The following is a 15,782-nucleotide window of genomic DNA, read 5'->3' on the forward strand; positions in this document are numbered from 1 at the left end:
TTCTACCTAGTAGTTTTTGTTGTTTGCTAACGTACCTCATATATTAAGGAAATCGGAGGTTGGAGAGATGGCCACCAGTCACTTGCTGCTCTTGGCAGAGGACTCAGCTGAGTTCCCAGCACCCACATGAAGCAGCTCATAACTGCCTGTCACTCCAGCTCCAGGGGATCCAATGCCTCTGGCCTCTGAAGGCTCCTGCACACAGGCACACACACACACTTGCCCACACATGCACATGCACACACATGCACACACATGCACACACAGATACATAAAAACAGTAAGAAAATCACCCTTTTGTCTGCCCACAGTGTCCCACTCTACTTAGGTTTTAGTGCATGAATGTTTGGCCTCTAGCCAGGACTGTGTACAGGAAGGCAAGGGAAGGGTCTCGGGTCCCCTGGACGTCAGCTGCCCCACATGGGTGAGTACTGGGAACTGAACTTGGATCCTCCGCAAGAGTAGCCACTACCCTTAGCTATGACAGACACTTTTTTTTTTTTGGTTTTTCGAGACAGGGTTTCTCTGTGCAGCCCTGGCTGTCCTGGAACTCACTCTGTAGACCAGGCTGGCCTCGAACTCAGAAATCCGCCTGCCTCTGCCTCCCAAGTGCTGGGATAAAAGGTGTGCGCCACCACTGCCCGGCTCTGATTGTTTTCTGAAGCAAAGATTCTCCTTACAGGCCACTCTGGCTTTGAATTCACATCAATCTCCCTGCTTCTGCCTTTGGAGTACAGAAATTAAAGGCATGTGCCATCATGCCTTGGCAACTTTGTGTCGTGGTCAGTTGGTTTGTTTGTTTATTGGTTTTTAAACGCAGGGTTTCTCTGTAGTTCTGGCTATCTTGAAACACTCTTGTAGACCAGGTTGGCCTTTAACTCACAGAGATCCTCCTGCCTCTGCCTCCTGAGCTCTGGGAGTAAAAGCATGGGCCGCCAACACCACCTGGCCACAGGTTAAACTTCTGTTTTTTTTCCTTTTTCCACCAGAACTGGCAGGTTAAACCTTTTTTTAAGAGACTTTATTTTATGTGTGTACTGAGTGAGGAGGTGGGGGTGTGGTCAGGGATGGAGCCCCGCCCAGGATCCCCAGTGAGGGTCTATAAAAGCAAACAACAAATGACTGGCACATGCCTTTAACTCTGCACTTGGGAGGCAGAGGCAGGCAGATCTCTGAGTTTGAGGCTAGCCTGGTCCACAGAGTGAGTACCAGGACAGCTGGGGCTAAGCAGAGTAACCCTGTGTCAAAACAAACAAAAAAACCCAAAATAATCCCCCTTTTCTCCCCCAAAAAAATACCTCAAGAAGAAATGAATGCAGGTCTCTCATGTACAGACTAAACTTCGAGTGACACCATCGCCATCAATCCAGGATGAGATGGAGGAACCACCCTGTGGCTCCTGCTGTGATGCTCAGAGACCGAGTGCTTGCAGTCTCCACATCACAGCTCAGTCACACTTGCAAGGTGGCCTCTGAGCCTCGGTCAGCAGAACCCAGGCCCCTGTGATGCGGGCGTAGCTGTGTGTGGTCTCTGCCTGCCCACTTCCCACTAGCGGGTGTGGTGGAGGTAGGGGTGGGGTTGTCACCCCAGCTCCTAGGTTGTCTGTCACTTTCTGTCCTACAGTTGCTCCTCAAGAGTCTCCCCAGGCTCCTTTTCACACACAGCCCCTTCATCAGAGGCCATTGTCCACTCCAGGAAGCACCCCTCCCCCACTGCTTGGCGTGACTGGCCAGGCTGCTCTCCCTGAGAGTCTTTCATGCCCTACTTCAGTGGTTTCTTTGTCCAATTCATGGCCACAAGGTCCTGGGGTCACCTCATGTCCCCACATCTGACTTAACCTCTAGCCAAGGGACCTAGTAGCCCAGGGATGTCACAACAGCCAGAGACTCGAGGGGCAGGATCAGGCTTGCCACAGGCACACCTGTCTCAACAGGGACACAGCTTCTCATGGGCTCTGCACCGTTTTGTGTTCTCTGAATGGGTACAGATGCTGTCTTAGGCCTCTTCTGATCATCTCTTCTCCATGGCTGGGAGGACTTTCCTGTCTCGAGAGCTCTAGTGTGGGCACCAGCTGGACCAGCTGAGGCTAACAAAGGCAAGGGAGTAGTGATTGCTCCAGAGCCCACTGTGTCCTGGTCCTGGAGCAGGTCTCTATGGCACAGCCTTACCCTGGAAACATACAGTGGGGACCAGGAGAAGCAATGCTGGGGACGCCCACTGATTGACTCAGACTTGTCCTTTTTTCTCTTTCTTTTTTTGTTTTGTTTTGTTTTTTGAGACAGGGTTTTTCTGTGTAGCCCTGGCTATCCTGGAACTCACTCTGTAGACCAGGCTGGCCTCGAACTCTCGAACTCAGAAATCCGCCTGCCTCTGCCTCCCAAGTGCTGGGATTAAAGGCGTGCGCCACCACCGCCTGGCTTTCTTTTTCAAGATATGCTTTTCCTGTGTAGCCCTGGCTGTCTTGGAACTCACTCTAGACCAGGCTGGCCCCTTGCCTCTACCTCCCAAGTGCTGAAATTAAAAGCATTTGCCATCACTGTCCTGCTCTGGAACTTTCTATATAGCCAAGAATAATCTTGGTCTCCTGATGTTCCTGCCTCCACTTCAGAGTGCTAGGAATAAAGGTGTGGGGTACATGCCCAGATAATCAAAAGTAAAAACAGAAAACATGGTCCCATGTAGTCTGGTCCAGCCTTCTGCTTGTGTCGGATGCTGCCCAGATACAAGCTAAATCTTAGGTCACTTTCCCCAAGAAAGGCAGCCCTGGTGCCTGGCTGGCCTGTGGAGTACTGGTGTCAGCCTTCCTCAGCCACATGGGTCTGTAGTCTCTGTCTCCCCCGACCCAAGTCTCCGTGGCTGTCCCCAGGGGATAGGTAAAAACAGGCACACTGTAAGTCTCTGGGATGTGATAGGCCTCTGGCATCTCTGACTTCTCTGACCTAGGTGCTGGCCAGCTGCTTTCTTAGGCCCCCTGCACCTTAGCCCCATCCCTCAGTTAGGAACCCAGAGCTCTCAGCAGGGTCCCCACGCCTTTGCAGGACTGGTGTGGTGGTCACACCTTTAATCCCAGCACTCAGGAGGTAGAGGCAGGTGAATCTCTGTGAGTTCGAGGCCAGCCTGGTCCACAGAGTAAATTCTAGGACAGCCAGAGCTGCATTAAAAAGACCTGAAATTCATGTAGACCTGTCCCCCCGACACCCCTAGATTCTGTCTGAAAATTAAAACAAAAAACAAAACAGAACTTATCCATGGGACTAGCAAGGATAAGTGCTTGAGCCCCAGGAACACTATCACAGAGAGAATGGCTTGCTAGTTTCTCTTTGTTGGAATAGGCTGGGTATTTTCCCCAGAATCCTCAGCAGGGTTCCAGCCTCGACTGTACTATCTGTAAGGTAGGGCGACTGTTTCTTAGGTCCATCCTGAGTCAGGTCAGCAACAGGCTCCACATCATGTCAGGCTGGCCTGAGTGTGGCTGGGACTTGGGGAATGAGGGTAATACATCAACTGTATGTATATCAGCCCCCACCAGGGGGCTGCTACGTGCCACCGCTGCCTTAGCTCACAGATGGCCCTCACAGGCTTAAGTCCTTAGTAGACAGATGAGCTCCAGGGATGGCTGGGGCACGCTAAGTGGCACCACCTGGTGGTTGTACAACCAACCCTGCTTACCACTATAGGGCTGTTAGTAGGCGGGGCATCATGAGCCAATTCATCCTGACTGCAGTTCTCAAAAGAGAACTGCACATGGCACCTCTCTTCAGGTGTATGGGTGGCGAGAGGGAGGGCAACAGATCCCTTCAGAAAGCCACAGAAGCTGGGCCAGGACCACATGGTTCTGGTTGTTGGAGGGCAAGCAATGGGAAGAAGGGTGGGTGTGTCCTCCTTAACAACGGGGAGTTGTGTAACCTGTCCATTTCTGTCCAGCCAGATTGGTTCAGAGGTCCCCAGAGTACCCAATCTCTGCTGTTGAGGGACACGGTGTATAGTTGAGGGACACAAAGTATAGTGAGGAAACATGGCCAACGCGACAGCAGAGAGCTTGGGGTGCAGGTAGGAAAGGTGGAGATGACACCCAGAGTAGGGACCTCTGCCTCCGTTTAGCCTCCTGTGGGGATTGATTATTCCCCACATGATGGAGCTGGGGCCAACCGACTGCCGTCGGCGGGGGTGCTTCGCCCCCTGGAGGCTGTGGGGGCCACTGCAAGGCCTCTGCAACCCGGCGGGAGTTAGGAAGGGGCGGGAGCCTGCTCTCCTACTTCCGCGCAACAGGCGCCTACGGCCTGGGGCTTTTAGGGAACCGTCATTTCACAATTGGCGAATTATCCGTGGAAGTTTCCAATCGCTCCATTAGTCAGCCTCAGTTTCCCTGCCCCAGTCTCAAGGGCCCAGCTGGGGAAGGGAAGAAATGGCCAGAATTCCGGTGTCCCTAGCTTCGCCTAGATGACCGAGCCAGACCTTTTTATTGCAACTCTGCTCACTTTTGCCATACCGGTTATCCACAGGTCTAGTGATTCCCGAATCCCCGCGCGCAAAGCCGAACTCTACAGACTCGATCAGCCAGGCAGGGTAGTGGCTACCCTACGTTTTCTAATTCCACCTCCGGGATATTTTGTCCCCAAGCCAAGAATGGGGAGTCAGCACTGGTGGGTTATTGCTCCGCTCCAGGGCGAGGAAGGAGGGGGAGGGTCGCGCACGTGGCCCGGGGGCGGGGCAGCGCGCTTCCGCACCCCCACCCTGGCCACGTGCGGATCGCAACCCCCCGCCGCCCCCTCCACACACACCGGGGACAGGGACGCGTCCTAGTGCCTGAATGTGTGTGTGGATGGGGAGGGACAAGTTGGAGAGGGGAGGGTTCCTGGCGACTGCGCACCCGGCACAGCACGGTGGGCGCGCCGGGAAGGGGATAGAGCGCGCACCCGGAGGAGGCGTGGCGCGTTCTGGGGTAGAAGGCGGGGCATCCGAGGCTGGGGTGGGGTGTGTGGGCGTGTCGCGGGAGTGGGCGTAACTCTCAACGCGTTGGGAGGTGGGGATCCGGGTAGGGCAGCGGTGGGGGTAGTGCGTGCCCCGCCGGGGGGACGTTTTCCCTCCGTTTGGCTTGTTCTTGCGTGAGGAGGGCACAATCCAGGGAGACAGGGCACCCGGGTACTCTACTGGTACACGAGGGTGTTAAAGTGAGAGAGAACCGGCTGCTTAGCGAAGTGAGCTCCGCCCATCCGCGGTGGCGCGCGACTCTCCGGAGGACGGAGGGCGCGGCAGGAGGGGGCGTAACCACAGTGGGGGAGAGGGCGTGGCCACTGAGCCCCGAGGGGGCGTCCTCCGGGCGGGGCGGGCCGCGGCCGCCCCCGCGGGCTCCGGTGCGTCAGGGAGCGTCAGGCGGGGCGGGGCGGGACTGAGCGCGGGCGGCGGCGGCGCGCCGGGGCCTCCTCCTCCCTTCCCTCCTCTGCCTCCCGCACTCCAGCAGCCGCTGCCGGCCGGACGGGCGTAGGTCCCGCCGCCTCCGCTTCTCTCCCGCTGCCGATCCCGTGCCTCCGCGTCCTTGCCCGGCATGTCGGCGGCCGTGGCGTGTGTGGATTACTTCGCCGCCGACGTGCTCATGGCCATCTCCTCGGGAGCCGTGGTGCATCGCGGGCGACCCGGCCCCGAGGGCGCGGGCCCCGCTGCCGGCCTGGATGTGCGCGCCACGCGCCGCGAGGCCACGCCGCCGGGGACCCCTGAGGCACCGCCTCCGCCAGCCACCGCTCCGGGACCGGGAGGCGCCACCGCTGCGCCCCACCTGCTGGCCGCCAGCATCCTGGCCGATCTGCGGGGCGGGCCGGTAGTCGCCACCGCAGCCAGCACCGCGGGGGCCACCTCTCCGGTCTCCTCCTCCTCGGCCGCTTCGTCTCCGTCTTCGGGCCGCGCCCCCGGCGCCGCTAAGAGCCACCGCTGTCCCTTCCATGGCTGCGCCAAAGCCTATTACAAGTCTTCGCACCTCAAGTCACACCTGCGGACTCACACAGGTAAGCCCTTCGTTTTTTGCGCCGGTGGGATGCAGGGAGTGCGTTAATGAGGTCCCGGGGACCCCATTCCCCCATCTCACTTGGAACCCCGAAACTGCGTGGCGCGTGGGGGGCGGGGAGGGGGCGCGCCCAGGCTTCAGCCGCCCGCCGGCCGGGAGGGCGGGGACGTGGTGGGTGGGGCGCGAGCGGGGAGGCGTGGCGGCCACGCGGTCGGGCGGAGGGCGGCCCCGGTGGCCAAATCTACTGCGACTGCAGGTTGTTCGGGATCCACCCCGGCAAGGTGGGTCCACCACGCGCGATCGCAGTTCTCAGCTTCCTACTCCTTGAGTCTCGCCTGGTGTTCCTGTCCTTTTTTTCTGGTCTCATGGTCTCGCGCTTAGTGGTCAGAACATCCGGTTCCGTAGTTCTTCCTCGGCCCTCCCCCAGCCTCAGTTTCCTTATCTGTGAAGGGGGTTGGTAGATCGGTGTTACGGCCTTCGAAGTAGCAGCTCGGATTCCCTCTGATGGGCGGCGAAGCCTCTAGTGTAGGGGTTAGGTGGTGTCTGGGGGTGGCTGCCCAGGATATTTTTCTTTCCATTCTGTGTATTTGAACGTGGAGGAGCGAGGCCACGACCCTGACCTGGAGTTGGGGCTTGAACCTTCAATCCAATGGGATTGAAATCCACACCACAGCTCTTCTCCCACCTCTTGTGTCGGCCCACTCTACACACCTGTGATGGGTCTGGTCAAGGTTCAAGGTGGGCAGCGAGATTGAACCACAGCGGTGTTTCTGGGGAGCCCAATCCCTCCGGATTGGATGGGTCAACCTTTTGCTAGGTACTGGCCGATTCCTGTCCTGGGCGCTCCAAGGGTCTGTCCATGTTAGCTGGGAATGTGCAGTGGGATTTGAGACTACTCCCCTTTAGCCGTGGAGTAATCAACGTTCTGAGAGGCCTTCCTGGGATAGGGTCACCTGCCTGTTACGCCCTAATTTACCAGCTTCTGGTTCGCCGTCTCCTGTCTATATAAAAGATAGAGGCCGCCTTACCCTTAGAATCGCTGTGGGCAACAAGTCACCCAAAGAGGGCTTGATCCAGGGCTCCATCGTGGACTCAGTGAGAGAGTTTAGGATAGCCTCCATAGGTGTGTGGGTGGCCCCAGGCATGTTCAGGGCAGGTAGGGGCTGGAGGAGCCATCTTAGGATTCTGCTGAGGCAGAAAGTGGGCATAGCTGGTGCATCCTCTCCCTCTGTCTGTGAGCCGCTGCCCTCAGCTCCTGGGGTCTAGAGGCTGCCCCCGGGTTGTGCTCACTTGTATGGGCAGCTCCATAGGATCTGTTCATACACATGTTCTCTACAGAACATCTGAGGGGGCCACACAGATAGCAAGGCTCTGTGTGTGTGTGTGTGTGTGTGTGTGTGTGTGTGTGTGTGTGTATGTATGTGAGAGAGAGAGAGAGAGAGACAGACAGACAGAGAATATGAATATGGAGAAATGCCAGAGACTAGAGTTCAGAGTCCTTGCTCAGGCAGAGTGAGTTTGGCTGTGCAGTGATAGAGCCTGGTATCCCATCACTCAGGCTGAGGCTGCATGCCCCACCCCTTCCAACCCAGCAGTCTTCCAATTCCCTGACCTTGAGGTACCCAGTACCCCCCCCAACACACATACACATGCCTTCTAGGACACCCCTAAGCTGGGAGGGATGGCCTGGCATGACAGAAACTGAGGCCTGAGAGCTGAAGTCTGGGGTCTGGGGATGACTGCAGGCACTTCCATGAGGATCCTCATTGGATCCTGAATCATGTTTCATCACCAGGGGAGACAGGATACTGTGTCCCCAAACTCTCCTCATTACAGCCATTTGTGGGATCAGGAGACTCACATTGGATCTGGGCACCTTTATGTCATTTTGGGGGTGTGTGGGGACCACTTACCTAACATCCTGCCATTTAGTTAATTTATGTGAGTATAGTCCAGACAACCCTGGGACTTGCTCCGGCAACGAGAATGGCCTCTCCAGTACTGGGAATAAAGGCGTGCACCTCCACTGCCCGGCAGGCCGCATTTCTTGAGACATGTTCCCACTCTGTAGCCCAGACTAACTTTGAAACTCCAGGTAAATAAATTCTCCTTCAGCTTTCCCCCCAGGGCTAAAAGCAAGAGCCACAGCTGTCTTCCCCGTGTCTCCTCTGTGGAGGGGATTTGGCTATTTCACCCTCAAGTGAAGGCGGCACACTGCTGACTTAGGAAACCTGTGTGGTCACACACATCTCAGGGTCAGTGGGACTCTGTAATGCAGGGCCTAGGATAGATCTGGTCCCCTTCAGAGCCATGCCCTGAGGCTGGGGAGTAGGAGAAAGAATCCTGTCTCTACTCACCCACTCATGCCTGACTAGGGCCTGGATCCATTTAGTTCTCCGACAGAGGCATAGACAGTGCGGGGTAAAGGGCCACCTTGCAGCCCCATTATGTCCACCCCATTGTACTTGGGGGTGCAGAGGAGAGCTGGGGCGGGGTTACAGGACACTCCCGGCAGGCAGAGGCAGAGCTTGGCACTCCAGTTGCCTCAGCTCCTGCTTGGATTGGGGAAGGACTTTAGAGACTGTGGGAGATGTTGACGTGGTTACTATGGATACCGAGAGAGCTAGCTTTGGGGCGGGGGCGGGAGAAGAGGCTGGCTCCCGGTCTGCTTGCCAAGCCCCCTCCATCTCTGGCATCCTCTTTCCCTGGGCCTCTGAGGGTGGGGGTCCTTGATCTGGTCCCTTGAGACAGAACTCAGACCTGGGAGAGGCCTCAGTCCTTTGGAAGCAGGTTCTTCTCAGTAAGAGGCCCTGGGCCCTGCAGGGTCTCCAGGCGACCCATGCTGTGGGTCTGCACATTGCCCAGGGTCTCCTCTCTAGATACTCAAAAGGCCTGTTTCCTTAAGTCTGAGAAACATCAGTGTCTGGACCAGGGTGACTGCCAAGAAAGATCCACCCCAGAGACCAGCACAGCGGAGGAGACCACCCGTGTCACCGTCCTCCACGCGCACCTGGGATGTATGCTCCTACACACAAAACAATGTAAAAACAAAAACTGGAAGTTGGAAGAAATGTTGGTATTTGTGGTCATCAGGACAGTGCAGGGTCTTTGTGGGCATCGTGTCACACACACACACACCCGCCAACGCTTAAGTGGGAGGGTGGGGAGGCCGGTGTGGCTGGGCAGGGCCAGGAACAGTGTGTGGCTGGAGCAGGAACTGTAAGCTGGCCCTAGGGCTGGGATTTGGAAGGCTACTGAAGTAGCCCTTTATCTCAAGGGTGGGGGTGTCTCGGAGGCCAGTTTGGCTTTATCAGGAAATCTCTTTATGGAGGAGAGATTAGGGTACTCGAGGAGGGAGGGTGATATCTGAAGGGAGTGGGGCGCAGAGACGGCTATCTCCACCCCTAATGTTCTGATCAGTCCAAAATAGTGGTTCTAATTTTTTTTGAAGATGTATCCAGGAGGAGAGACAGATGGGGAAACTGAGGCCTGGGATGGGATTTTGAGCCCTGTAGAAAGTGGGAGAGGGTCAAGCCCTGTGGGGTTGAGGTGGCCTTTGGGGACCGCCACCACCCTATCAACTTAGCTCTTCCCTACAGCACACAGCAGCTGGGGCTAGCTGGTGGGGGCCCCCAACATTGCTGGGAGTGATAACCACACCCCCACCTAGGCTTCAGATAAAAGCAGCCAGATGGGCTGGCAGTTGGCAGATGACACCAGTCAGAGGACTGGCAGCCCTTTGGCTGGGTGGGTTGGTGTCCATCCTAAGGAGTCCCATGGGGACGTTGTCATTATTACCCCTCTCAAGAGCTCCTGACAGTGATCAGGCAGCCTGCCCTCTGGGAAGGGGGGACTAGGCCAGGCTCTAATTCATGAACTTTTGATTTGAGACAGTTTGGGACCTAAAATGTAGACCAGGTTGGCCTCAGGGGTTTTTCTGTAGTCCTGGCTATTTTGGAACTCTCTCTAGACCAGGCTGGTTTCAACCCAGAGATCTGCCTGCCTCTGCCACCCGAGTGCTGGGATTAAAGGCATACAGCATCACCACCTGTCTTAAGATATTTTTATTTACTGTGTGCTTGTGTGTATGGGCATGTGTGTACTTTGGTGCATCTGTAAAGGTCAGGGGACAATTTGGTACGGTAGTTCTCTTCTATGTGGGTCCTGGAGATCCACCTCCCATTAGGGTTAAGGTGGGCCTGGCAGTAGGAGACCTCTCCTAAGCCCACTATCCTTCTTTCATGTAAAGAGAGTGATAGGAGGCCCCTCTTGGGGAGTCTCAGATTCTGAGCACAGCGAGGCTCCTCCATCCAGGCCTGTAGACTTCCCCACAGGCCGTAAGCACATGTCAAGACTCCATGCTGTGAAGTTTCAGGAACCGAGTTGGGAACTCAGCACATGGTCTCAGCTCATACAGCTAGGCATTGGGGACGGAAAAACGTCATACTGGGTGACTACCAGCAGAGCCAGAGGTGATGCCTATCAGGGAAGTGGTAGTGGGCAGCCACAGAGCCAAGGTTTGGACTTTATCATTGATTGCCAGCCAAGGTGGAGGTCTGGCAGGCCCTATACTGCTGCTCAGCTTAAGCACCAGAACAGGCCTCCCGGAGGAGTTCAGACCCAGGAAGGCGTGGCCTGGTGGAAACTGCACCTTCAGGCCCCCTCTGCTGGCCACTCCCCTCCTGGAGCAGGTTTACAGGATGGCACAGCCTGCATGTGTTAGAGGCTGCAGAGTACCTAAGGCTGCCGAGCAGAGTCGTCCCAGCTCACCCTGGCCTTTCCTGAGTCAGAGGGTCAAGTCCACAGCCACGCCCACAGGATCCTTCCAGTATAGTCCCCACCCACCCAATCCTCCTCCTCCCTGCAGTCAGGTCGCCTGGAGCTGTGATGTAGACAGGGGACTCCTGCAGCCTGGTCTTTCAAACGCTCCTTCTCCTGCAGCACCCCCTCCCTCAAGTTACCCCTCTGGGTAGATGGTGATTCTGTAGCACATCCAGGTTAGGCTTTTGGCAACTGTGCACCCAACGTTGCGGGGTGGGGGTTTGGTGAGTATGCCGTACCACCACCGGTGTGCACACGTGTGCTCCCCAACCCCTAAATGTGGGGCCTGGACTGGCAGGCTCCCAGCACAGCAAGGCGACCCTGGCCCAGGCCTCTCTCCCCCCCTTCCTCCGTGGCGGGAGCTAGGACCACGTGAGCAAGCCGGTTGGGCTGCCGAAGTCTCTGCCGGTTGCCACCACCAGCTAGGAGCAGCAGCTGCGTTCCCAGCGGGCTGGTGCTGGCAGCCATCGCCTCCACTGCAACCTGCTCCTGACAAAGTGGAACTAGGGGGCTAGAGGCGGGGACCAGCCCCACAGGGAGGCCCCGAAAGGGGAAGTAAGCTGATGGCTTGCTAGAGGGTGTCCCCTTTCCTCTTACCTCCCCCCACCCTTCGTCCTTTGGCTGCAAAATGGTGACAGGATTGCATGTCCCCTTTGTACAGACACAGTTCTGACACCTGGTGTCTTGTTCCAAAGCTAGGACCCTAGCCCTATAACCAAGCAACGCCCCCCCCCCTTCAGATCCAGCCCTTTGAGCACCGTGGTGGGGAAGAGTATTTCCCAGGGCTCTTGGCCCACTGACAAACATTCTTACTGGACTCGGTCTTTTGGATCATTTAAGGGAAACACTTTGGAAATGACAAGGGCAGCCTTCTGGGTACACTGGCCCCTCTCCCCTTTCTTTGCTGTCTAGAATCATAACCTGTGGGGCCTCGGGTTGCCTGGATGCCGTACAAAATTGGCACATGCATATCCCAGAGGTGGTTTCCTGCATTCTGTGCCTCCATGGTGAGGGGCCTTGGGTGTGGTTTGCAGGGGGCCCCGGATGGAGATAATTTTCTTCTGCCTGCTTCCTGAGCATTGATGGCTGATGCCCCGCCTAGTCCCAGATTCATCCAGTTTCCCTCCCCTTCTCTCCTGGGATCCCCTGAGCTGTTTAGAGCAAAGATGTCACCAGGTCACACCAGGCTTCAGTGAAGTCTAGTATCTCTTCCGCTTTCTGGTTACCTCTATACTTCTCTCCTCACTTCCATGAGTTCTGTCTGGAGGGCCCCTTGCCCATTTTCTGAGGGACATGAGCCCTTGAATATCTGTTCTCCAGTGGATTAGCCCAGGACCACACGAAGTAACCTCGTACTAGTTCCATTGTGGCTTCCCAGAGCTTAGGCCTTTGGGTCACTAGTGGCCTGGTTCTGCCTCCAGCCTCCTCTGGACTCTGTCACAGCAGAATTGTACACGGGCTTTCGGGTAGACACTGCTTGCACACACTACCCTACCAGGCTTTTGGATACACCATGCATATGGGCCGTCCTCTCCAGACCTGGAGCCTAGAGCCATCCACACCAGGTCTGAGGCACTGGGGTCCTGGGTGAACCTATCGGCCTCTTCGTGGTCCTTGGAGGCCCATCTGGGAAGATGTTAACCACAAGAAGAGGCTGTAGAGCCTCCTGGGGACCAGAGAGCTTGGCTGGGCTTGGTTGTTGCTGGGGGACCTGGGCAAGAACAGTGGGAAGGTGTAAGTGGCCTATGGAGGAAGTTGCCCAGTGTAGGCCCGCCCCAACACAGCAGCAAGTGCTGCGTGACTGGCTCTACCCCTGAGGCCATGCCCCTAGGCGCTCCACCTTCCCGCTCAGGAATTGAATTTAAGCTTAGTTTGGGATTGCGGCCTGACCTTTCCTGCCTCTACAGTGTATGAGGTCCGTAAGATGCACCCCAGCTTCAGACCCACCGGATGAAACTAGCTTGGACCTGATTATTCAAAATTGCAGGTGGCCCAGGTTGTCGGGGAAGGACCTGGAGAAATGCCTCCTTTTGGTGCCCCGCAGTCATTTTGGACACTGTTGGGGACAGGGACATCTGAGGGCCTGTTAGGTTTGTTTGGTAGAAGTTGACAGGGTGGTGTCCAAAAAGACACAGTCTAGCCAGGGCCATGATGGCCCAACGCTTGGGCGGCTTAGGCAAGATTGCCTTCTGTTCTAGATTAGCTGGGGCAGCCAGCAAGACCCCACCTCCACAGACCTGTAGCGCTGGCTGGGAATGTAGCTCAGTGGGCAGAACACTTGCCTAGCAGGCCATGGGTTCCGTGGCCCATGCCTGTCATTCTAGTGGAGGACAGGGAAGCAAGGTGACATCAAGTGTTGACTGGGGCCACTTCTGTAGCTTGACAGCAGCCTTGGGCTTTGTAGGAAATCCTTCCCCGGCCCTTGCTCACTTACCCTCTTTTTCTTGTCCAGGTGAGCGGCCCTTTGCCTGCGACTGGCCTGGCTGTGACAAGAAGTTCGCCCGTTCTGATGAGCTAGCCCGCCACCACCGGACGCACACAGGCGAGAAGCGGTTCCCCTGTCCCCTGTGTACCAAGCGCTTCACCCGCAGTGACCATCTGACCAAGCATGCCCGGCGACATCCTGGCTTCCGCCCAGAACTACTGCGACGACCTGGTGCCCGTAGTGTCTCACCCAGCGACTCGCTGCCCTGCAGCTTGGCTGGCAGCCCCACACCCAGCCCTGTCCCCAGCCCAGCTCCTGCCGGCTTATAGAACCCTGACCATCCACCCTGAGTGGTCTGCTTGCCGGGCCTCAGCAGGGATTTCCATCAAGGGACACATCTGTCCCCTGGAGAGCCTGTGTCGTGGAGTTCCAGCCCACCTCAAGAAAGCGGCAAGGGGACTGGGAATGGACTTGGGCCACCTGAGGGGCCTAGGAGGTGGCCTCAGATTCTGTCTGTAAATAGCCATGATTGACTGTTCTGTCCCCTCTGTGGGGACCCCAAAATGGGCAGTTGGCAGGTTCTCCCTATCCCTTCTGCCACCCTCTGCTTGCCCTCCTGGGTGGTGCTGGCATGAAGCCCGGCCCCACTCCTTGTCTTCAGTCCCCCTAGTCACCCCTCCAGGTTGGGACACAGGTACACAGCCATAGGTGACTGGGGCTTCACACAGGCCCCAACCTGTCCCCACTCCACTGAAAGCCATTGGCGGAAGTTCAGGGAAATGGGGGGGGGGTGCAGCCTGGCTGACCCCCTTCCATGGGTACTCAAATCTCAGGTGTCCATAGGTTCTGCCCTCAATAAGGGCCCCCCCCACCCCAGCCCCAGGGGTACAGGAAGCACCACAGTTTTCACAGAACTTAGGGCTATGGGGTGCAGGTGGGGCGTGTGGAGGTCCCCTCAGAGCATCCCCGCGTACTCTGGGTGTGGTGCTGAGAAGATGGGAAAGAATTATTTATTGTCCTCTCTGACTGCTGGTATGGGGGACCTGTTCCCCCCCATCTGGGTGTGCATATGTGTGAGAGAGACAGTGGGCGTCTGGTGCCCGGGGCTTAGCCTCCCTACTCCCACTGGGTTAGAGTCCCTGAGTTTGGCCTTTGTGGCATTGCGTCTCAGACAATCTATAGGACCCCTGCAGCCATCGAGCTAGGGGTACAGGCCTCTAGCCTGCCTGTCATGTGCTCCACACTCACGGGTGTCTACAGAGGGTGGCCTTGGACTCCAGGATTGGGAACAGGGTGTTCAGCTCCTGGGCCTTCTGGGGTAGCTCGGGTTTTTTTGCACAGGATAGATTATTTTTTCAGGCTCGAGTTCCATGTTCCAGTGGGGTCCCCTTGTGGCTGCCATCCTCAGGGGTGTGAGTGGGGAAGGTCTCCGGAGAGCCTCCATTAAGGTCCTCTCTTACTACAGTTTGGACTTTTTTTCTAGAAAGGCTATTAGGGACTGCCCCACACACACCAAGGGGTTGAGGACACGGACAAAGCTGAGCTGCCCTGTGTTGGCTGTGGGAAGTTACTGGCATTCCCATTTGTTCCAGAACCTTCCATCGTACAATGAGAAAGGCTTTGGGTAATGCTGCTTTTACCTGAGCCTATGTGGAGGGAGGTCGCCCTTCTGGAGCTGGGCTCGAAGGGTCCTGCCTGGCCAGCTCCCCCTCCAGGGTACTTCCATTTGCCCCTTCTCTTTGGCCACAGAAATGAGATGCCTTAGTTTGTGGGGTGGGGGTGGGGGCTGGGGCCCCATTCTTTTTGTGTCTTTTGGATGTATCTTGCTTCATCCCAGCTCCTGCTGGTCTCCTGTCCTTCCTGTAAACAGGGGAAAGGTCTGAGGTCCTTGTAAGTTAACTCCATAAGCAACCAGAGCTTTGTCGTGGTGTCCTCCCTTTCCCCCCTAACTTCAGGTTGATAGCTGAGACTTGGGTCTAACCATTGAAGGGTGATATCTGCAGGGCAGGCAGGACAAAGGTCCTAAGGGATTTATTTGTTCTTTCTATAGGGGGCACCTCTCCTCCATTCCGCCTGGCCTCTCACCCATGTATTTAATTAAAGAAGCCCTTTTTAAAAACCTGCCCTCATGTCTGTCTGATTGACTCCCATAGCCCCCAAGGTCCCCAGCTACGTCCTGGGGAAACTGAGGCAATCTGCTGATATACTCCAGCTGTGCTAGGACCCTCTGAGGCCCTGGAAGGGGGATGCCTACAGTAGCAGGCACAACTCAAGTCACCCACGCCTGGCGCAGCTGTGCACCCGCCCTCCCCGTTACCCAGCAACCAGAGCTTGGTGACAGGGCGCCTGGGGGCGTCCGCTTCCCGCCCCCTTCTGGAGCCAGCAGGGTAGGTGGGGGTGGGGACAGACCCTTCGAGCTGCACATAGTGCAAGATCTAACAAGCTCTAGTCAAAAGGTGCCTCAGGACCGCCCCACCACGCAAGCTATCCCTGCTATGCCCTACCATCCTGCACAATCTGAATGCCTACTGCATACCC

The 15,782-nt window shown here is 56.7% G+C and overlaps 1 protein-coding gene across 1 annotated transcript; it reads left to right on the top strand.

The window, feature by feature from the left end:
* Positions 1-5,449: 5,449 nt before the first annotated feature.
* Klf16 (Kruppel like factor 16) lies at positions 5,450-15,367 on the top strand. The gene is made up of 2 exons (XM_028771680.1): positions 5,450-5,999; positions 13,272-15,367. The coding sequence occupies exons 1-2, from the start codon at positions 5,546-5,548 to the stop codon at positions 13,571-13,573; spliced, it is 756 nt and encodes a 251-aa protein (XP_028627513.1). The 5' UTR covers positions 5,450-5,545; the 3' UTR covers positions 13,574-15,367.
* The last annotated feature ends 415 nt before the right edge of the window (positions 15,368-15,782 follow it).

Source organism: Grammomys surdaster, unplaced genomic scaffold, assembly GCF_004785775.1.
Source record: "Grammomys surdaster isolate TR1022 unplaced genomic scaffold, NIH_TR_1.0 209, whole genome shotgun sequence".
Classification (NCBI taxonomy): domain Eukaryota; kingdom Metazoa; phylum Chordata; class Mammalia; order Rodentia; family Muridae; genus Grammomys; species Grammomys surdaster.